General features: G+C 42.3%; 4 protein-coding genes across 5 annotated transcripts in view; all 4 read right to left on the bottom strand.

Moving 5' to 3' along the window:
• The window catches only part of LOC135234614 (apolipoprotein A-IV-like), a 100,260-nt gene that overhangs the window by 1,780 nt on the left and 75,041 nt on the right, over positions 1–23,439 (bottom strand). The window lies entirely within an intron of this gene.
• On the bottom strand, positions 3,529–5,132 carry LOC135234586 (apolipoprotein A-IV-like). The gene is made up of 4 exons (XM_064299339.1): positions 5,083–5,132; positions 4,919–4,974; positions 4,562–4,712; positions 3,529–4,460 (listed from the first exon to the last, which is right to left on the bottom strand). The coding sequence occupies exons 2-4, from the start codon at positions 4,962–4,964 to the stop codon at positions 3,872–3,874; spliced, it is 786 nt and encodes a 261-aa protein (XP_064155409.1). The 5' UTR covers positions 4,965–4,974; positions 5,083–5,132; the 3' UTR covers positions 3,529–3,871.
• LOC135234593 (apolipoprotein A-IV-like) lies at positions 6,614–8,299 on the bottom strand. Of its 2 annotated transcripts, none has more exons than XM_064299360.1 (4): positions 8,189–8,299; positions 8,025–8,072; positions 7,680–7,830; positions 6,614–7,586 (listed from the first exon to the last, which is right to left on the bottom strand). In XM_064299360.1, the coding sequence occupies exons 2-4, from the start codon at positions 8,068–8,070 to the stop codon at positions 6,998–7,000; spliced, it is 786 nt and encodes a 261-aa protein (XP_064155430.1). In that variant the 5' UTR covers positions 8,071–8,072; positions 8,189–8,299; the 3' UTR covers positions 6,614–6,997. The 2 variants fall into 2 exon arrangements, with proteins under 2 accessions (XP_064155430.1, XP_064155420.1); XM_064299350.1 differs by having other exon boundaries at positions 8,025–8,080; positions 8,189–8,289.
• On the bottom strand, positions 9,765–12,990 carry LOC135234673 (apolipoprotein A-IV-like). Its single transcript, XM_064299508.1, has 4 exons — positions 12,894–12,990; positions 12,748–12,803; positions 12,228–12,378; positions 9,765–10,700 (listed from the first exon to the last, which is right to left on the bottom strand). The coding sequence occupies exons 2-4, from the start codon at positions 12,785–12,787 to the stop codon at positions 10,124–10,126; spliced, it is 768 nt and encodes a 255-aa protein (XP_064155578.1). The 5' UTR covers positions 12,788–12,803; positions 12,894–12,990; the 3' UTR covers positions 9,765–10,123.

The following is a 23,439-nucleotide window of genomic DNA, read 5'->3' as shown; positions in this document are numbered from 1 at the left end:
CAAGCAAAGCCAATCAGCGCTTTTACTCAGTTTCATTCACTTCACTACACACTTTACTAACATAAGGCTCTATCTGACTAACTACACACTTTACTACCTGACTAAACCAAGATGGCTGCCAGCCCAGTCCTTTGTTTGTGTGCCTGCATGTGAGCTCTTAACTTTATTTTTGTTTTATCTGCGTTTTATCTGTGTTTTATACTGATAATTACATCTAATCAAGAGGTACATCCCTGACTCTTTTTTGGCTTCTCTTTTGGCTATTTTGGCTTCTTAGAACTACCCAAAAGGGAGATAATTTTACTGCTGTTAGGTCTCTTCTACCAGCTATAGCCTGGCCCTCTTTTACCAGCTACAGCCTGGGCCTTCCACCAGCTACAGTTTGGCCTCCTCTGCTAGCTACAGCCTGAGTCTTCTCTGCTAGCTGCAGCCTGGGCTTCTTCTACCAGCTACAGTTTGGCCTCCTTTGCTAGCTACAGCCTGGGTCTTCTCTGCTAGCTGCAGCCTGGGCTTCTTCTACCAGCTACAGCCTGGGCCTCCTCTGCTAGCTACAGCCTGGGTCTCCCCTACCAGCTACACCCTGGGTCTCCTCTACCAGCTACAGCCTGGGCCTCTTCTACCATCTACAGCCTGGGCCTCTTCTACCAGCTACAGCTTGCGCCTCCTCTACCAGCTACAGCCTGGCCTCCCCTACCAGCTACAGCCTGGGCCTCTTCTACCAGCTACAGCCTGGGCCTCCTCTACCAGCTCCAGCCTGAGCCTCTTCTATCAGCTACAGCCTGACCTCCTTTGCTAGCTTCAGCCTGGGCCTCCTCTGCTAGCCACAGCCTGGGCCTCTGTTATTGGATTGGACATGTTTTATCCACTAAAACCTTCTTTGCCTTTTCGGCTTACAATCTTTTTTATTTTTTGGCACACATCGGCTCAAACAACCTGCTTTTTCAGCAGGTACACGCAAGAGTCTGCCATCATTTCCAATGGTGGTGGTACTTTGGACTTCGGTTTATCATCCCGGGACGTTTCTTCCTTCTGGATTACAAAGACTTTTGGACTTCCTACTCGGTGTGTATTGAATCTTATTCATTTGTACTCTTACATGTTATTGCATCAGTTCCATGACTCCTCATTAATTTTGACCAAACCCTCAGTGAAAGATAAACAAATGCGATGTTTTGGCACTGTTTTCAGACGTGGGTTAATCATTCTCATGTTGTTTGTCTCTAGCAATGTTCACCCAAACCCAGGGCCTGCTATTCAAGGCCCCACTGCCTCTAGTCTGTCGTTTAATGATTTTTGTGAACACAAATCTTTGGGCTTTTTACATGTCAATATCCGTAGTTTGTTGCCAAAACTTGATTATTTAAAATCTTGGGTGCATACTGCTAACCCTGATGTTCTGACTGTCTCTGAATCGTGGCTTAAGAAAAGTGTCTCTAATCTTGAAATTCAAATACCGGGCTACAATGTCTTTCGTCAGGATAGATCCACTAAGGGAGGTGGTGTGGCTATCTTTGTAAAAGACCATTTGCTGTTCTGTAACACTAAGTCAGTCCCCAAGCAATTTGAACTGTTACTGTTGAAACTTAAACTGTCAACAAATTTCACTCTCTCTGTTGCTGTTTGCTATAGACCACCCTCTGCTCCAGCATGTACAGTAACAGCTCTTGGTGAACTTCTGGCCCCTTCTATTTCCTATGGGTTTGTCCTTCTGGGTGATCTAAACTGGGATATGATCAACCCCCCAGATTTAGTCATACAGCAATTTGATACTTTAAACCTCTTTCAAGTGAGCCAACCAGACACAGTTTGAAATCACCCTCATCTGCCACACTGATCGATATTATTCTCACTAACACTCCATCGAACTATCAAACTGGAGTCTTCAGTCAAGACTTGAGTGACTACTGTGCCATTGCATGCGTTCGCTCTGGCCTCTCTGTCAAACGCCCACCAGTGATTACGACCAAGCGCTCACTGAAAAACTTTGACAATCAGGCCTTCCTACATGATGTTGCAGCTGTGAACTGGGATAGAATCAAACTTATCCCCTCTGTGGATAATGCCTGGTCTTATTTCAAGAATACCTTTAGCCTTATCATTGATAAACACGCCCCACTGAAAAGATTCCGGACCAACAATCGTTACAGCCCCTGGTTTACTCACGACTTGGCTGCTCTGATCCAACTAAAAAAAAAAAGCCTTATGGTGGAGAGCTAGGTCTTCTCAGTCTCCTGCCGACTGGCTGGCCTTCAGACAATGCAGAAACAAAACCACACAGGCGATCAGGAAAGCTAAAATCAATCATTTCAAAGAGAAATTCTCAGCTTGCGGATCTGATGCCAAGAAGTTCTGGAAAACAGTCAAGTCCATGGAAAGCAAACTTGCTTCTCGTCATCTACCTTCCTCTATGAAATTCGGTGAAATTGTTGTTAATGATAAACCACGCATGGCCACGCTCTTCAACCACCACTTTGTGAAGTCATCTCATGTCTTTGATGCAGCTGCTCCTAACACCGCCTCAACTCATACTCCTACTTCATCATCCAGCGTTAACAGCTTCTCCCTTCAACCTGTTATGGTTTCGGAAGTCCTGGATGAACTCATTAAGTTAGATCCAAACAAGTCAGCTGGATCTGATGGGCTTGACCCTGTGTTTTTAAAAGAGGCCGCTCATATTATTGCTGCCCCCATTACAAGCCTGTTTAACCTGTCATTTCAACTGTCTGTATTCCCCCTGACTGGAAATCTGCCATGATTCTCCCCCTCTTCAAAGGAGGCTCTGGCTCTGACCCGAACTGCTACAGGCCAATTTCCATCTTGCCCTGCCTGGCCAAAGTCATAAAGAAACTGGTTCATAAACAACTAATTCACTTCATTGACTCTAATCACATTCTGTCTGACCTGCAGTCTGGGTTTAGGACAGGCCACGGATGTATCACCGCTACCCTGAAGGTCCTTGACGACATCATTACCGCCATGGACAACAAGCAAGTCTGTGTAGCTGCTTTTATAGACCTAGCCAAGGCTTTTGACTCAGTCCACCATAATATCCATGTGAGTGTTTCACTATCTTGACACCTGGTGGCACACCAAGATATTCCACCTCCAGCCCTACCTGTAAACATGGAGAAAAACAAGCTGCTTCCCTTATTGTGTATAAGTGGGAACCCTAGCCGTTTATCCATAATCTATGTTTCTTTGTGAGTTTGTGTTATCCTCTTTACATTACACACTGCCAGCTATTCATAAATAATTTTAATTTATTTCATTTTTTAAAGTTGTTAATGGTTGATGAAGCTACTGAGGATGCCTTTGCAGCTGAATAGTTAGTATGATTAACTTAGCCCTTGCATATTATATTGGACATATAAAATCAACTTCGCCATTCATAATCCCAATCAATTTTTGTAATAACGAAAAATAAGCTTATTTTCAACTAATGCCTTAATAGCATTGGAATCATATCAGTTTTGTTTTGAAACAAGTATTCCTTATGAATACATTTAAAACAAATAGTTGCAGGAATAGTTCATTTTCTTGCCTTTATTTCAGAAAGTTAGAAATCTGTGAACACAGCATCCATCAATTTTTACAGAACATGGAAAAAAAAACATATCTAAGCAGTCATGAAAAAAGTGAAATGCTTTGCTTCAGTATCAGAGTATTCGCTTCCTGAGCAAAAGAATGACGTCATAACTGCTGTGGGTCTTCAATGTTGTTAATAGTACAGAAAAAATAAGAAAGAGCCACTCAATAGCTGACAGGAACTGGAAGAGAGCATCAAGAAAAGATGATCATGCGTTATTGGAGTCCCAGAGAGATTCAGGCAGTTAGGATCGATAAGGGGAGCAGGGAGTGGTTCCTCCTGCACTCAGGCACTTTTGCCAGAAGACTCCCAGAGAGCGTTGAGCTGGGATTCGAGGCCCTGGATGTAGGGATCGAGCTTCGCCTTCAGGCCATTAACGTAGGGGTACAGGGTCCGGTCAAACATCAAGAGTTTGTTAAAGATTTCATTTGTGAGGATTTCTTCCAGGGGCAACACAAATTTATTGTATTCCCGCACGCTCTCCTCCACTTTCCCCTTCAGCTCCTCAGTGGAGGGGCCCAGCTGGTCCTGCAGGTGGGACAGCAGTTGCTGCACGCTCACAAATAGAGACCCTATCAGCTTCCAATGCATCCGTCGCAGGGTATGCTGTAGGGCTCTTATGTCCAGGGACTCTGTATAGGGGTCCAGCACCTGCCTCACCTTCTGCATCTGCTGCTGAATGTTGGCACTCAGCTTCTCTGCTAAGGGCTCCAGCTGGACCCTCACTTCATTTATATCTGGCTGCAGGCTCTCTGACAGCTGTTCCACATGTTCAGAAAGCTTTTTATGTAACTCGTCATTAATGCCGATCACCTGTTCCTGCACAATTTTTCTGTATTGTTGGGCCACTTCCACACTCTCTTTGATCTTTGCACTGTAAGAGACAGACAGAGTGAGTGGCGTTCAGATCGCCAGCATTGGTCAGTGACAGGTAAGTCTACTCTAGTCACCATGCTCTACAAATGTGCTACTTACTTCACTTGCTGTGCCAACTCAGACTCTCTGATGGTTTTAAGAGCACCTTGGGCCTTTTGTGATGCCTTGACAAAGTAGTCCCAGAATGCATCTTTCACCTGCTCCAGTTGTGGCGTGGGTTCGTCTGACCTCAGAACATTGGCTTGACATCCTGTCGGCATGTAGCAAAGCAATTTTGTTTTATGTCCTAATGCGGCATCGATTGTTCATTTCACTACAATCTTTGCTATAAAAGTGTTTTTTATTTTGGGTCAACTTCTGGCACTGTCACTGTATATAGCGTTCATTTCAAAATGGTAAGTTAAGGTGTTTTCAGTAAAGTTACTTACCATAAGAAAAATAGTAAAATTCACTCACCAGTAAAAGCCACAAGAGCAAGCACCACAAACAACTTCATGGCCATATCTGTGAACCTAAAGAACACCAGAAGATTAATTAATACCTCATGACAAACTATATCTCATTTACAACAGCATAGTTAGTTTAAAACACTTGACAAATAAGAGCAGTTTCCATCTTACCTGTGTGTGAGCCTTCTGCACTGAGTCTGACTCTGTCCTGCTGTGCCCGACCTCTATATAGAGAACCGTGGGCAACAATGTGGAACACAAAGTCCAAAAACTACTGCCTTGACGTTAACTTTTGTTAACGTCCTCACACGCACTTCTGTAGACTTTGTCAGCAAGAATGCAAGCAAAGCCAATCAGTGCTGTTACTCAGTTTCATTCAATCTGCCACTGTCATCCTTACTGTGGAATACTAAATGAATCAAACAATTCATTCCTGATTCAAAGCCACTAGTTGTTGTTTTGGTAAATAGGATTATCTGCTTTTGGTGTTTTTATTATTATTATTTATTAGCATTTTTTGAAAACTGAAACTCTATAAAGTTTTATTGCAAACTCACGTAGGTTAGTGGCTAATGAAGTGGGCAGTGGATTCCTCAAAACCCTCACAAGGACATAATCTAAGGTTTATCTAAGGTAATGGATTTTTCCCTTTATCTGAGTAAAAAGCATTTGTGGACGTCGTTGGGAAATCCTGATTAATCCAGGTTCTTTGCCATTGTCTTTGAAATATCACAAACAGTTTTTACATTCTCAATTCACATTCACAATTTTACATTCATTTATGTGGGGTACAAGTACTTCTTTAGGATCTCCTTACTAATTCTTTCACAGGCTTCAGACCTGATTGCCTCCTGATGTAATTGGTGGCTATAATATTACCTGTGTAACTTGGCTAGTTTAGGTTTGATATAATCACCTCACAACATAAAGCTACTTTGGCACATCCACACCTTCAGACTGTAGTGAATGCGTTTCTTGCAAAATGTAACAAATTGACCCCCGATGGTATAAGATTAATTTATGGAAGAGGTTACATACATCAAAGAGGTATAAAACTGAGCTATTCTTCATCTGCAGACAACAAATACCTCAGATTCTATGAATCACAGAGATCTGGCAGCTCTATCGACTGACTAACAGGATGTGATGTCACTAACTGTGACCCAAACCCCATTTGCTTAGTGCTTCTAGTTGTCTGCAGCCTCCTGGCAAGAATCTGACAAAATATGAGTGTTTCACTATCCTGACATGTGCTTGCACACCGAGATAATCAACCTCCACCCCCACTGGCAAATATTGGAAAAATGGAGTGCGATTCATATTGTGTTCAAGTGGCAACCCTTGCCATTTACTCAAAATCCATATTTATTTGTCGATGACTTTGTGTGATTCCCTTTACATTGCACTGCTGTCCAGATAACTGAAAAAAAAAAAAAACTATTTCATTTTTTACTGTTTTTATTGGTGGATGAACCTACAGAGAATGTGTTCGTAGCGAATTAGTTAATATTTTCAAATTATCCCTTACATGTTATATTGGACATGTAAAATTAACTTCACAATTCATAATCAATTCAAAATTTTTGAAATACTGTAAAATTAGCTTATGTTCAATTAATAACCTACTAGTCTTTGAATCATATCAGTTTTGTTTTGGAACAAGAAAGAATTCCTTGTAAATAAATAACAAATAGTTGTAGTATTGGATTTGTTTTCTTGTCTTTATTTCAATAAATTTGAACACTGAAATCATAGCATCTATCAATTTTTACAGTACATAACAAAACAAAATATATACATATCTCAGGAGACAAGAAAAGTGCAGTTTTGTTTCCGTATCAGAGTATTCTCTTAGCTCTTGCTGAACAAAAGAATGACAGCTGTACACATCATAACTGCTGTGGGTCTTCAATGTGGTTAATAATGCAGCAAAAGTAATTTTTTAAAAAAATGGAGCAACTCATGAACCTACAGTCATTGCAAGAGAGTGTAAAGCAGAGATGATCATGGGGTGCGTTACTGGAGTCCCAGAGAGACTCAGGCCATTAAAATTGATAAGGGGAGCAGGGATTCCTTCCTCCTACACTTAGGCACTTTTGGCAGAAGACTCCCAGAGAGCAGTGAGCTGGGATTTGAGGTCCTGGGCAAAAAGGTCCAGCCTCACCTTCAGGTCTACTATGTAGGGTGCCAGGGCCTTCTCAAGTATCCGGGCATTGCCCATCACCTCTCTTAGGAAAAGATTGATCAGGGGACTCACACTGCGTTCAATCTCCCGCACGCGCTCCTCCACTTTCTTCTTCAGCTCCTTAGTGGAGGGGCTCAGCTGGGAGTGCAGGTGGGAGTGCAGCTGATCCACACTCATAAATAGGGTGCGTATCAGCTTCCCATGCATCCGTTGCAGGGCACGCTTCAGGTTCCTAGTGTCCAGGGGCTCTGTGTAGGGGTCCAGCACCTGCCTCACCTTCTGCATCTGCTGCTGAATGTTGGCACTCAGCTTCTCTGCTAAGGGCTCCAGCTGGACCCTCGCTTCATTTATATCCGGCTGCAGGCTCTCTGACAGCTGTTCCACATGTTCAGAAAGCTTTTTATGTAACTCATGGCTAAAGACGACAACTTGATCCTGCACTATGGCTCTGTATTGGCTGGCTACTTCCGCACCTTCTGTGATCTTTTCACTGTAGGAGACAAAAGGAGATTCAGATCATGAGAGTTTGTCAGTGACAGATAAGTCTTCTAAAGTCACAACACTCTACAAATGTGCTACTTACTTCACTTGCTGTCCAGACGCAGAGTTTCCAATGGTTTTCAGAGTATCTAGAACTATTTTTGTTGCCTTGACAAAGTAGTCCCAGAATGCATCTTTCACCAGATCCAGTTGTGGCTTGGGTTCGTCTGACCTCAGAACATTGGCTTGGCAGCCTGTTGGCATGTGACAAAACAATTTTGTTTGCTTTTGTAATACAGCATTGATTGTCAATTTCATTACAACTTTGCTATAGAAGTGTTTTTGATTTCTTATCAGCTTCTGGGACTTTCACAGAAGATAGTGTTCATTTCAAAAAGTGTTCTCAGTAAAGTTACTTACCATAAGCAAAATAGTAAAATTCACTCACCAGTAAAAGCCACAAGAGCAAGCGCCACAAACAACTTCATGACCATATCTGTGATCCTACAGAACACCAGAAAATGAATTATTACCTAATGACAAGCTATATCTCATTTACAACAGCATAGTTAGTTTAAAACACTTGACAAATATGAGCAGTTTCCATCTTACCTGTGTGTGAGCCTTCTGCAGTGAGTCTGATTCCGTCCTGCTGTGCCCGACCACTATATAGAGAACCGTGGGCAGGGATGTGGAACACAAAGTCTAAAAACTACTGCCTTGATGTTACCTTTTGTGGATTTAATGCAGCAGACATCCTTGGACCTTTGCAGTACATGGACTCATACTGTACCTCACATGCACTTCTGTAGACTTTGTCAGCAAGAATGCAAGCAAAGCCGATCAGTGCTGTTACTCAGTTTCATTCAATCTGCCACTGTCATCCTTACTGTGGAATACTAAATGAATCAAACAATTCATTCCTGATTCAAAGCCACTAGTTGTTGTTTTGGTAAATAGGATGATCTACTTTTGGTGTTTTTATTATTATTATTTATTAGCATTTTTTGAAAACTGAAACTGTATAAAGTTTTATTGCAAATGCACGTAGGTTAGTGGCTAATGAAGTGGGCAGTGGATTCCTCAAAACCCTCACAAGGACATAATCTAAAGTTTATCTAAGGTAATGGATTTTTCCCTTTATCTGAGTAAAAAGCATTTGTGGACGTCATTGGGAAATCCTGATTAATCCAGGTTCTTTGCCATTGTCTTTGAAATATCACAAACAGATAAGTTTTTACATTCACAATTTTACATTCATTTATGTGGGGTACAAGTACCTCTTTAGGATCTACTTACTAATTCTTTCACAGGCTTCAGACCTGATCTCCTTCTGATGTAATTGGTGGCTATAATCTTACCTGTGTAACTTGGCTAGTTTAGGTTTGATATAATCACCTCACAACATAAAGCTTCTTTGGCCACATCCACACCTTCAGACTGTAGTGAATGCGTTTCTTGCAAAATGTAACAACTTGACCCCCGATGGTATAAGATTAATTTATGGAAGAGGTTACATACATCAAAGAGGTATAAAACTGAGCTATTCTTCATCTGCAGACAACAAATACCTCAGATTCTATGAATCACAGAGATCTGGCAGCTCTATCGACTGACTAACAGGATGTGATGTCACTAACTCTGACCCAAACCCCATTTGCTTAGTGCTTCTGTTGTCTGCAGCCTCCTGCCAAGGATCTGACAAAATGTGAGTGTTTCACTATCCTGACATGTGCTTGCACACCAAGATAATCAACCTCCACCCCCACTAGCAAATATTGGAAAAATGGAGTGCGATTCATATTGTGTTCAAGTGGCAACCCTTGCCATTTACTCAAAATCCATGTTTATTTGTCGATAACTTTGTGTGACCCTCTTTAAATTGCACTGCTGGCCAGATAGTTTTTATTTTTTTCAGTTATTTCATTTTTTACTGTTTTTATTGGTGGATGAAGCTACTGAGAATGTGTTTGTAGCAACTTATTTAGTATTATTAACTTCACCCTTGCATGTTATATTGGACATGTAAATCTCATGTAACTTCAAACTTCATAATCAATTCAGAATTTTTGAAATACAGTAAAATAAGCTTATTTTCAACTAATACCCTACTAGTCTTGGAATCATATCATTTTTGTTTTGGAACAAGAAAGTTTTCCATGTAAATATATAAAAATAGTTGCAGGAATGGATTTGTTTTTTGGTCTTTATTTCAATAAATTAGAACACCGAAAACATCTATCAATTTTTTACAGCACATGACAAAACGAAATATATACATATCTCAGGGGTCAAGTAAAGTGCAGTTTTGTTTCCGTATCAGAGTATTCTCTTGCTGAACAAAAGAATGACAGCTGTACACATCATTACTGCTGTGGGTCTTCAGTGTCGTTAATAGTGCAGCAAAAGTTTTTTTAAAATCCACTCATGTACTGACAGGCATTGCAAGAGAGGGTCAAGCAGAGATGATCATGGGGTGTGTTATTGGAGTCCCAGAGAGACTCAGTCAGAAACGATCAGGGGAGCAGGCAGTGGTTCCTCCAACACTTAGGCACTTTTGGCAAAGGACTCCCAGAGAGCGGTGAGCTGGGATTTGAGGTCCTGGGCGTAGGGGTCCAGCTTCTCTTTCAGGTCTTCAGCGTAGGGCGCCAGACTCTGCTGAAGCACCTTGGCTTTCTGGGCCAGCTGGGTCTGGAGGCTCTCAGCCAGGGGAGCCACACTCTGCTGGAACTCCTGCAGACGCTGCTCCACTTTCTCCTTCAGCTCCTCAGTGTAGGGGCCCAGCTGGGCCTGCAGCTCCTGCACTCTCTGCTCCAGGGTCTGCTTCAGCTCCTCGCTCTTCTGGAGCAGGGTGGCCTTCAGGGCTTCAGTGTCCAGGGACTCTGTGTAGGGGGCCACCTCCTGCCGCAGCTTCTCCACCTGCTGCTCGATGTTGGCCCTCAGCTCCTCTGCGTAGGGCTCCAGCTGGGCCCTCACAGTGCTCACGTCCTGCCCCAGACGCTCCTTCAGCAGCTCGGCCTCCTGGGTGATTTTGTTCACAAGGTCCTGGGCCAGAGGAGTCACTTGACTGTGCAGAGAGACTGCGTATTGGCTGGCCAGATCTGTGCTCTCTGTGATCTTGGCACTGCAGACAGGAAGACAGAGTAAAGGTGTAAACATAATTAACTGGAAGAGGTGAACACCACAGTGGTACAGCCAAGATGTTAACACTACATGATAAAATCCTTTCACATTACAAGTCCTGCTTAAAGGAGAACCGCAGCAAAATACTTTTAAAATGTTTTCCCCTTGTTATTTGACCATAATATGCTCAGAAAATCTGGTTCAGAACTTCAAAGTCTATCCTATAGTTTAGGTTTTATGTCCCCCTGTGGAAATGAGGAGAAAACGGTGTATTCATACCATTAGAAATGAGGGGAAAGGTTGACGACTCTGGGAGCCTGAATCAAACCATATCTATATTTGCAGTAAATTAGCCATTTTGTTACTGGTGAGTACTTATAAGCTTCCATTCGTTGTAAGAGGCTGTGTCAGAAACGGTAATTTGTATGTTTGTTTGATCCATTATTTTTTAGGATGCGATGTGGCATGTGACTGCATAGCTAGCAACATTACCACATCACATCAAAAAGAAACATTAGCTTGCTAGCCAACTTATGGCAACTTAACTGCTTAGCTGTTTTTAACTAACTAATAGCTAAGCTATTATGGTAGCTGCTATTAACAAACATTAGTAAAAGCATAATAACGTTAGTTAACAGCAGCCGAGTTAGCGTTAGTTAAAAACAGACCTAAGTCAAATTTGTATTTGTTTTGAATTCAAATACTTTTCTACCCTTTACTGATCTGGTGTAAAGAGCCTGGTGCATTGGAACCAATGAAATACTCTCAAAAAGTGTAAACCCCGGCTTCTGGTCATATTGGCAGGCTCAATTACACCAGGCAAGATCAACAGAGCACAGAAAAGTATTTGATTCCAAAACAAATACATATTTGACCCAGGTCTGATTAAAATCAGCTATCATAATCACCTTAGTTAAAAGCAGCTAGGCCTAAGTCATCAAAATAAGTAATCATCGTTTCTTCTGGATGTGCTGTGATATTTAACAAGGCTAGCTATGCAGTTATATGTCACATCGCACCCTAAACAAACAAATTAAACAAACATGAAAATTCCTGTTTCAGATACAGCCTCTTGAAACTAATGAAAGTAATCAGAATTTACTGGTGACAAAATGGTTAATGTTACCACAAATATAGACGTGTCTTTAATCGGGATTCCACGGTTTTCTACTTTCCCCCCACGTCAAGTGGCCTGAATCCACTTTTTTCTCCTCATTGGCTAGTTCTTTTTTAACGAATCACAGAAAATGTCATATCTGGGTTCTTGTCCTTGTTTTTGGTACAGCCCTCCACACAACAACATTTTGACATTTTTTATAAACTTGATAATCTGCCACCCCAGGGAACACCCAACAAACCAAATTGTAGAGCAGTGCATTGTGGGTGTTGAAGTAACTGTAGAAGGCTGGAGAATATTGCTTTCAGAGATTTGGTATTGATCTATCTAGAAAACAGCTGATGGTCAAATAAATATTGTTGGGGAACACATTTATTATGGGTTCATATTTTTTTAAACTTCACAACTTACTTAACCTCCTGGCCCAGCTGAGACTGTCTGATGGTCTGCAACGTGTCTTCAGCAGTTTGTGTCGCCTTGGCAACGTAGTCCCAGAATGCATCTTTTAACTGCTCCAGCTGTGGCTTGGGCTGGTCTGCCCATAGAATGTTGGCATGGCAACCTGGTGGGGTGTGTCGTTGGTTAATTACAATGGCCACACAGATATGAAGGTCATTACTTATTGCGCATTTAAAAACAGTTGTTGCCAGTGAGGCACCAGTGATTGAGTAGAAAGGGCTAAAAACAGTTGCTTGTGGGTATTTACCCTCTGAGACTGGGTTCAAAACTAGCTTTGCAACATCTTATTTTCTTATGTCATTATTTACACTACTAGGTAATTTTTTTTTGCAATTGCTCTGGGAATGTTACTCCTTCTTTCAGCTATTTTGAATTTACAAATTATTTTGCCCTTCACATCATACACAAGACACAACAGCTGGCAATGATTCACCAGGCAGATGATGAAGCAGTTACAACAGAATTCACTCACCGGTAAATGCCACAAGTGAAAGTAGAATAAACAGCTTCATTGCTGGACTTGAAATCCTAAAAAAAAAGAAAACAAGTGATTAGTAACCAGATGGAGCCTTTCTATTTTACTTAGGTAAATTCAGAAAGAGCAGCCTCTCTCCATACCTGCTTGTGTGAGTGATGTGCGAGTCTGCCTTTGACTGTGACAGCTGCTCCCTCTGGGCTGTATTTATAGGGAATCTGGTAACACAAAGTCCAACTGCACCTGCCCTGCTGTCACCTCCACTTTACCACTTCCTGTCACTCCTTTGGCACCTCACACCCTCAAATGGCCTGTACCCTGACGACAGGCACGTAATGGGGCCAACTGGACCCTGACAACGTGTACATACTGGGCCAACTGGACCCTGGGAGGTACCAAGATTCTGGGTGAACTGGACTTTAAAGCACATTCATGTACTGGGCCTAATGTGTTCTGAATGTACACAAATACTAGACCAGTCAAATCCTGGTAACACACAAATTCTGGCCTGGACTGGACCTGAATATAGCTACTTCCTGGGCCAGTTAGATCTCGACGATACACATAGCTGACCAGAGGGGACCACGATAGCAAACACAAACCAGGCCATTTAGACAGCGCATCCAAAAGAGTTTCATCTGCTGATGAAATTTCACAGTAACAGGGTTATATGAGGGCATGACCTCCTCTCCTATCAGACAAGCACAAATTCCTCGGTTCCGGCCTATCAGAGGCGGGGTATTGGCCAGACACTATCCTGTGTCTTGGGATTCGTCTTTTGCCGAGGTCAAGGTCCCTGGTCGGACACAGCACGGGTCATGTCATGTGACATCACAGATCATTCACAATTTCACGCATTCATTCATGAGCTTTTGCTCTTTCCACTAAATGCGACGTTCGTATGCAGTCCTGTCCGAGAGACCAGCTGGGCCTGTCAGTCTGTGTATAATTGATATATTTTAAGTGGATGAGGTGCAAAAAACAAACCTCCAGGGGGTTGTTTTTCATTTTCCCAAGCCCATACCCAGTCGATTGCCGTAAAGTCCTCTATACACCAACCTGACACCCCCATCTAACCCTGGCTAGTGATTTAGAGGTCGATGGTCCCTCTCTGAAGTCACTTCTAGTGTCTGCATGGGGAGAACAAAATATCATTTTCAAGCAATGGTTTTGCAGTCATTACATTACATTACATTACATTACTGACATTTAGCAGATGAATACATTTGTTTTTATTTTTATTTAATTTTATTTAACCAGGAAAACCCCATTGAGATTGAAATCTCTTTTGCATGGGGGACCTGACATAAAACACAAAGTTAAAGTGTTACACAAGACAGTAGACAAACAAGTTACAGACATCATTTGTACAGCTAGATGAATACTGGCGCAATTCTGATTAAGCACTTTACAAGCCCAGTTATTTTTTCATTTTATGACACTGCCAACTCTCACCTTAACAATACAGGGTAAAGAAAGCAGTTCAGTTCAAACTTAAACAGTTTTTAATTCAGCAAACAGCAGTTGAAATGCCCAAAACAGGGAATGTAAAAGTGTACGAGATGTCTTTTTGAATTTAGATTGAACAAACAAAGTAGTATAGTTTGTTGTACATGCCCAAACACTCGTCTCTGGTTTTATCAGAGCCTCTTTTTAAAAGCCCAGCAGATTTGCTTTGGGTGTGTTTCAGGATTGTTCATTTTTGCTTCCCCTTCAATTCTGGAGTGGGAATGGTGAAAAGATTCCAGTTCTTTTCCTGCTACAGGCTTCAATAAGCAGCTGATGGTGATCAATATTCTACTTGTTGCCATTTTGAAAATGATAATAGTTTTTTAAACTGAGTGATATGCCTACTAGCTGGTATGGCAGAATAAACAGATTTAATTTTCTGTGTTGCCTTAGGAAAATCACTGTAATGGTCTAGAAAATGGTGATCAATTCTATGGACACCTTTTTTATTATTAAGATCGGAATGGATAAGATAAGAATGCTGTTTGTTTGCTGCCTTATTGTCTTATCTGAATATTAAATTATCTCACTCGAGAATCTAGATAGCTTGTATAAGTCTATTCAATCTGCGGAAAATGATTAGCTAGTTAATTATTAGTCATTAGTTTGGTCTCTCGGTTGTGGGTTCAGAGTTCAGTACAGATTGGAGAATTTGTCAGGCCTTTATGATGTCACATTGTCTTTGTGTCTAGGTTCACTGCACAGTAAATTGCTCGTGAGCAACATGCGAAACTAAGAAGAGCCTGCGTTCATGACATTTAAAGAACACTCTGCTTTATCCGTGTTCATTTCACAGTTGGACCAGTGCCCCTTTGAAAGCTGAAGAATTCCCTTCTGATCGTAAGTCTAGGCACACTGATGATTCTCGTGTAGTTGCTATGGTTTAAGTGTATTTCTGAGGTGGGAATCTTTTTCCAGCGTGTTACGCCCGGAGGTGCTCAAAGTTTCGCCGTTCTGACTCAAATTCATCTGTGCTCAGGCTCTCGTTCAAAGAGCAAGCAAGGTCAGATGGGGCAAAAAGCATCGCGGACCAGCCTTTCCCACCCATAGCTGTGTCAGGTCAGGAGAGCAGCCTGTCTTGTTTTTGGCGCCGGGTGCAGTGGCCGCGCCAAACACGTTGGGTCGAGTTGGGGGGGGCATACCCCTCCCTCGCAGGGACAGGTGTGCGTCTGTCTATGTCACACCAGTGGTGCAGTAGTATCTGTCTGTCCTGCCTTGTCCTGTCCCCCTCGGTGGAGCCTAGCAGGCTTGGCTATGGTCAGGTGATCACCCGGGCCCTGACCGTAGCCTAGCAGGCTTGGCTATGGTCAGGTGATCACCCGGGCCCTGACCGTAGCCTAGCAGGCTTGCCTATGGTCAGGTGATCACGTGGGCCCTGACCGTAGCCTAGCAGGCTTGCCTATGGTCAGGTGATCACCCGGGCCCTGACCGTAGCCTAGCAGGCTTGGCTATGGTCAGGTGATCACGTGGGCCCTGACCGTACCTAGCAGGCGCCTATGGTCAGGTGATCCGTGCCTGACCGTCAGCCAGCGGCTTGCTATGGCAGGTGATCACCCGGCCCTGCCGTAGCCAGCAGGCAGGCTATGGTCAGGTGATCAGTGGGCCCTGACCGCTCTCCTCGACGCCACGTACGCAGCGCCCACTGTCACCCTCAGATGGCCACAGAGATCGCTGTTCTGACACACACATCACGCAGACACAACACACCGCTGCACCATCGGCCACACCGCCCAACCACTCACGGCAACCACACCTGCCAACAGGGAGGCAACAGCTACAACACATCACTCAACATCATGTGCACACTACACACACATACAAACACCACTCAACACAGACACACACAACACTCAACAGGGCACAGCAAACACACACACACACACCACACACATGTGCAACACCACACATACACAAACAACCACTCACACAGGCACACACAACCACTCCAACAGGGGCACACAACCACTCACACCAGCATGTGCACACACACACACACACATACACAAACAACCACTCACACAGGCACACACAACCACTCAAACAGGGACACACAAACACACATACACACACACACCAGACACAAACACTCAACAGGACAACACAAACACACTCAAACAGGCACACAAACACCACACACACACTACACACACACAACCACACACAGGCCACACACACACAACAACCAACACTGCACACAACACACCACACACAATCAACACAAACAACCACTCATACAGGCACAGACAACCACTCAAACAGGGACACACACAGACAACTACTCACGCAGGCATGCGTACACACACAAACAAGCATGCATATGTGCACACAGACACACAATCACACACAAACAACCACTCTCACAGGCACACACACATACGCACACACACGCATACATACAACCACTCGAACAGCGCACACACATAACCACTCATACAGGCACCCACATAGACAAGCCCTTAGACACCAACACATATGCAATCACACACACACACAATACCAACGACTCATACAGACACACACACTCAGTATCAGTGCAGAATAGTGTTTGATTGTATTAATTCACAAGCAGAATCATACAGATTGAACAAATAGCCCTTGAAACCTTCAGAACTTAACCTGGGATACCCCTGATATGAAATCCAGTAGCCAACGTGGACCTCTGCCTGTTTATCAAAATTGCAGTAAGTCATCTAAGATAGGAGTCTGCCAGACAAGACAACTGATCGAGAAATGATAAATTTTCAAAGCAGCCAGTCACGTCTGCCACTGTAACGTGTCGAATCAGAGAGTGACAGACTGGCAGACTCCGCTCAAACCCACTGGGATCTCACACAACAATACAAAGCCATTATGGAACAGCTATCAGATTAAGCACCCTGCAGTATAACCTGTGGATGGGAGGATGATTAATGGTAAATGGACTGCATTTATATAGCGCCTTTATCCAAAGCGCTTTACAATTGATGCCTCTCATTCACCCATACAATCTCACACACCAACGGTGAAAGGCTGCCTATGCAAGGCGCCAATCAGCTCGTCGGGAGCAATTAGGGGTTAGGTGTCTTGCTCGGGGACACTTCGACACGCCCAGGGTGGGGGATCGAACCAGCAACCCTCCGACTGCCAGACAAACGCTCTTACCTTCCGAGCTACATTGCCCCATTAAGCATTCTAATCTGCAGTGGCGGACCATCAGTGAGGAATGCGTAGGTGGGACTGAGCGAGCACTCCTGGATTTTGAAGACAAGAGGTTTGCTTTCAACAAGATCACACTTGTAGTCACCCCAAGGCCCACATTGTTTTTACGCAGATAAAATGCCCAGCGAAAGGATGGCCTTTGTCACTTTGCACATCTGATTTTGCTGAGGAGTGGGGTAGATTTCTGAGCTGCCCAGGCAGAGACAGACGGATAATGAACAGGCACCACGATCTGTTTGTTTTGCAAATAAACCTGTGGCATTCATCCCAGAATCCCTTGGGGCACTGTGTGCTCTTCGAATTGAAGTGTCTTTCAAGGAATTCGACAGGCTTGTGATTGGGAGACTGAGATTTTATCAGGAGGGTCAGAATTTCTTCCTTTAGAACATTTAGTTCCTTCTTTGTTTGATCGAAGTTCACACACAGCGTGTTGCCTCTTCGTCTTCTTCACCAGAATTTGTAAAATTGTCTTCATCCAAGCTTTGTGCTATTAAATGTTATAAACATTTTAAATCAAAGGGGAGAGAGAGAGAGAGAGAGAGAGAGAGAGAGAGAGAGAGAGAGAGAGAAGAGAGAGGAAGAGCGAGAGAGCGGGCGAGGCGAACGAGAGAGAGAGAGAGAGAGAGGAGAGAGATCTTTACACATACTTGAAATCAGCATTTCCCAACCTTTGTCCTTCCGCGGCACACTTTCCAAATTTACAGAATCGCATGGCTCACCACTCTCAAAAGCATAAAAAATAAACACCCTGAAAAAAACAGCGGGCGGCCTACTGACGTTGATGTGAACAGTAGGCCTTAATGTTCTTTTGGGGTTTTGATTGAGCGATATGCATTTTAATGACATCTATTTGGCTTTTGTGAATGGGATTTGTTAATTTAATTTTTTTTTAAATTCATTTGAACATTAACATTTTTTTAAAGGATTTTTTACATGGCACACCTGACTTTGCCTGACGGCACACCAGAGTGCCGCGGCACACCGGTCGGGAAACGTTGCTCTAAATGGCGAGATGATGTGTGCATGGAGACATGGACAATTATGACCCAGATTACAGCATGATTATCACCTCTGAGTTATCTCAAGATGAGAACACTGATGATGAGAATATCAATATCTTAATATATCTGATATATACCCAAGCTTTTCCAGAAATGCAGGACGAGTATATGCACTCAACGGCCACTTTATTAGGTACACCAGTCTAGTTCTGGTTATGACCCCCTTTTTGTCTCCAGCCAGCAATGTTGACGAAAGGCAGGTCACGCCCCCACTTCAAGGCTCGACGTGTTTTGCATTCAGAGATGCCCTTCTGCCCCATGTTCTAAATAAGCAGTTATTTGTGCATTTGTGGCCTCCCTGTTAGCCTGAACAAGCCTGCCCAGTCTCCTCTGATCTCTTTCATTACCAAAGGTGTTTTTCTGGCGCAGAACTTCCGCTCATTGGCTTTTTATTTTATTTTATCATGCCATTTTCTGTTAACTCTAGAGACATTCTGTGTGTGTATGTGTATACATATGTAAGTACATAAAATTGTGTGATCTGGACCGCCATTTATTTTCTGTCTCCTCACAACAATTTCTGAAAATGACCATGCACGCTTTTCTGCCCCCTAGTGGACACTTGCTACTGCATGTGTTGACTGATGATCTTTCAGTGAACACTTGTACAAAAAATCCAGCTTAGGTATGTATAGCTGCTCTGTTAGATGGATTTCTGTCTACTTATTTCTTTTTACAGATCATGAAAAGTGGAAGAATTCTGCAGGAACGGGAGACTATTTTATGTATAAATCAGCTTTTCAATTTCAAACATGCAAAAAATCTGAAAATTTGACTGTATAAAATGTATTTATTTTTTACATTTATTTATGAACACACACTTACTAATACTGGTTTTAATGTCAAACTAATCATCAACTTGCTTAAACTGTGATGCATCATTTTGCAAACACTTGGCTTTGGTTTTGTATTAAATGGCATTTGGCCAGGACACTGGGAGAGTGTGATATTTATGATTAAGCCAGCAAGCGGATTGCTCTCCAATGCTTCTATTCTTTGCATTCGTAAATACGACTTTTTGTAAAAACATTTCAGATTTTTTTATTATATGAGAGCGTAATCATTCAATACTCGCTGTATGCTTGGCACTGAGAATTGTTAGAGAAAGAGGGAGTGAGAGATAGAGACAGACAGACAGACAGAGAGCTTAGCACATACTCTACACTGCAAGATAATGTGTGGATTTAGAAGTGGAAAACTATGACCCAGATCACATCATAACTCTCACCTTTGAGTTATCTTAAGATAACAACTGTGATGATGGCCATCACAGCCAAAACTAAAAAGGACATAGAGACGTGTCTTAATCTTATCTTATACATACCCAAGCTGTTTCACCTTTCCATAAATGAAGTCTTGTAATAAAAACACAATCGTTTTTATTGTTGGTTGTTTATGTTAGGATGGCAACATATTGGATTTAAAAAAGAGGTGAGGGGTGGTCGGGGATTATGGACATAATGCCAGTCTATCTGTTTATGTACAGTTTGTGAAATGAGCAAAACATAACCGGATAATTTAGGAATTTTGGAATCCTGCCCAGACACAGATTTTCAGTCCCAAAATTGTGAAATATCTGTGAAAAAGAGGATGTGTGGTCAGCCTGTCTGTGCTTCATTGTTAGGTACAAAATCCGAGCAATGGGAGGATCATATTGTACTTTATGATCAATATATGTTTATGATGCCTTTTGTTAGCGCTTTATCACTAATATGCTACAGGACATTCAGTGCCTAGGCCATGGTTCATGCAGCATAGTAACATACATACAGTAAAATGGGTCTTACCCCCTTCAACGAAATTGTGTTTAAGGGTAAGTTGGATTTGGAAGGTGTCTCCTTCACCGGGTACGTCCTCGGCCCCCGGCAGGCAGTGTGTCCTGGGACAGGCTCCCCCATCCTCCTCACTCCAACCCCAGATTTTATTTTTCAGGGCCTTTACCTCTGAAAATCAACACACAAATAAGTAATTTCAAAAGCAAACATAAACACTGTAAAGCCTGAATGAATAATTGGCAAAATAAATGATTAATATAAAATGTAGAGAGTGTTGCAATGAAACTGAAATAGCTTCATTCTTACATTTAAATCCACATGTATTAATTTTGGCAGGTTTTGGCTTCTTAATTTTGTATCATGGTGTTGGTGTATTTTGATTTGGGCTTGTCTTCAGTAACATGTTAACAAACCTGCATGCAGTAAAAGCAAGCTGTATTTAGTCTTGGAGTGACCTCTACTGGCTGTCTGGCGACATATCCAAAAATGACAGAGTGACTAAATCTGTTTAGCCTTTGGGACTGTGTCAGCGATTTGACTGCCACATACCATCATGCATTCTTGGTCATTCAAGCATTGGAATAAAATCCAGATACTGAAAATGTGTATAACTGATCAGATGAATCAGACAATTTGAAATTATGGTATGCAGACATCAATTCTGAGGAAGCTGATCTCATTGCTGATCTCATTGGTATAGCTTCACTGCAAGCATGACCTTTTAGTCAAAGACCTTTTTTCATCAATTCAGAAGCTGGCTACCTTTCTGACCTCCTCTTTCTATGCAATATAAGATGAAAAATAGCTAATTATAGGACCATGTATTGCTTAATACTTGATGTAGCTCCAGTATGTACAGTACAGGCCAAAAGTATTTGGCACCTGTGTTAAAAAGAACTCCTTAGGTGTAGAAGAAGTCAGTTTATATATGTGCATATAATGAATTACAGACTAAACTACAAACATTTTTTTTCAATTTCGACCTCCAAAACATAAAAAAAAATAGTTTTCCATACCCTTTTACCCTGCATATTCCAGTTGCCGTTTCATTGTAGTCAGGGGAATTGGTTTCAGCCTAGTTGTTTCCTGTAGGTGCAGTTTCTCTTGCTCAACAAGATATTTGCCTTCCTATGTAATTGTAGTTAAAGCCAAAGAAGGCTATTTTGAGGAAAGTCATGTCTAAGGTTACTTTTAGGTACTCATCTTAGTGTTATTGTAGGTAATAATTAAAAAAATCGTTGTACTTTGGTTAGTTATTCAATGAATGTGCATATATTAACAGAATTCTTCTCTACCTTAATTCTTTTTGTTTTTTTAAACTACAGGCGGACTAATACTTTTGGCCTGTACTGTAGCCGATTGCCAGCCTAGCTATGTAGTTATAATAGTAACAGAATAAGGCAAAAAGGCACAATTTTTGTTGTATTGTTGTTTTGGCTCTGTACTCCAGCACATTTGATTGAAATAAATCAAATGACACACTTTTTCATAACTTTCTTGCACACAAACTATGCAAAGACATACAGCTGGCCAAGAAGCAGCTGAGACATTCCCAATCCTTTCCATCATTCAGTCTACGGTCTGCCATCTTCAATTCATGCCAGAAGATTTTATCATCGTTATTTAAAAATAAATTTGGCGGCCAACGTGGGGTTGATTTTGAATTTCAAATCACCTGCAACTGACCGCCGTGTACATGCGCAAAACCCCACCGCCGATTCGGGAGAGAACAGATATGTGGCGTCTCCAGTTGCTGAAAACTCACTGCACACTACAGCTAATCTTGCTAATCAGAGTGGAGTCAGAGGAAGACCTTTCACATGCAACATGCAGCCCACGGGCACCCGATCAACCAGCAGGGGCCGCTAGAGAGCGATGATCGTAGACCCCTATCCAAATGAACCCTCCCAGACCCTCTGTGGAGCCACCGGCCACACTTGGCATTGGCGTTCCACCCCAGGCCGCGAGGCTGTACCGAATGAGCCCTCCAGTTATACCCCACCCTTCCATCGGTTCCAGTCTTCACACTGAGATGGCCATTGCAAAACAATTACTTTGGTGTGCTTCAGATTGTCGCCTTGCTGCAAAGATCTATTTGCAGGATCTCTGAGGAGAAACATTAGTATTAAAGAAGTAAAATCTGCTAGTATTGTTAACTGTCAGGCTTCAGCGAGATTTCTCAGAGGACTGACATACAGTGACAAAAAAAGCACAAATGTTGTAAAATAGAGAAGTTATAGATTCATTCAGATTAGACTTACAGACAACATTTCAAAATAGGCTTTATTTCAGTACTACTGTCATTTAATTGATTTAATTGAGGGTGAACAACAACAACAACAACAACAACAACAACAATAACAACAACAAAATATTCTTGGAAAATTGCAGAAGAGTTATGGGCGAAGTCACACAATGTAATTAAATGGATGTTTCTGAAACGCTTACAGGCAATCACTTCTACTGGGAGGTTAAGGAAGTGGCGTGACTTGTCAGGTTGGCGGATTGTTTATTGAGCGGAACAATCAACTCTACTGGGAAGGACTGGCAGGACTTGAAGGATTTTCCAAACCGTGCCCCGGAGCTGAAATGATTTTATCAATTTTGGCCTGTGCACAAATGCTAACAACAACAAAAAATACTGCTAAAACTTACACCACAATTCTACTCTAAGCAGGTGCTATACAAGCAATACAGTATACGCCTATTGGAAGAGAACTCAGAAAATATACATGATATAGCTTAGGAAACGCCGGCACAGTGGGGAACGTGGGCCCAATTTCGACTTCACACTGCGAACCCTGTTCACTTTGTTCCCTAAGCAGGCCCGGGATCACACCTGACATTAAGTGCATCACTAAGAGAAGAACCAAGGCTTTAGCCTCATATGCTGCCCAACAGACAAATGAATGATTGATTCCATAGTTTACAACACCTGCGTACTCATTTTAAGAGTGACAGTAGGACAGATTAGTAAAATAATTTATCGGTAACAGCATGATGGTATGAGTAAGAAAAATGAACAGAGGGCAGAGGGAGAACATTCAAATGCATTTGTTTTCATTTGAAGGACGGTAACTTTCAACAGCCCTTTATAAAAGCTATATGACTTCTTCATAAGCAGTACATACCTTCGTATGGACCAC

The sequence above is a fragment of the Anguilla rostrata genome, chromosome 1, assembly GCF_018555375.3.
Source record: "Anguilla rostrata isolate EN2019 chromosome 1, ASM1855537v3, whole genome shotgun sequence".
Taxonomy (NCBI): domain Eukaryota; kingdom Metazoa; phylum Chordata; class Actinopteri; order Anguilliformes; family Anguillidae; genus Anguilla; species Anguilla rostrata.
This window is presented reverse-complemented; position numbering and strand designations above follow the sequence as displayed.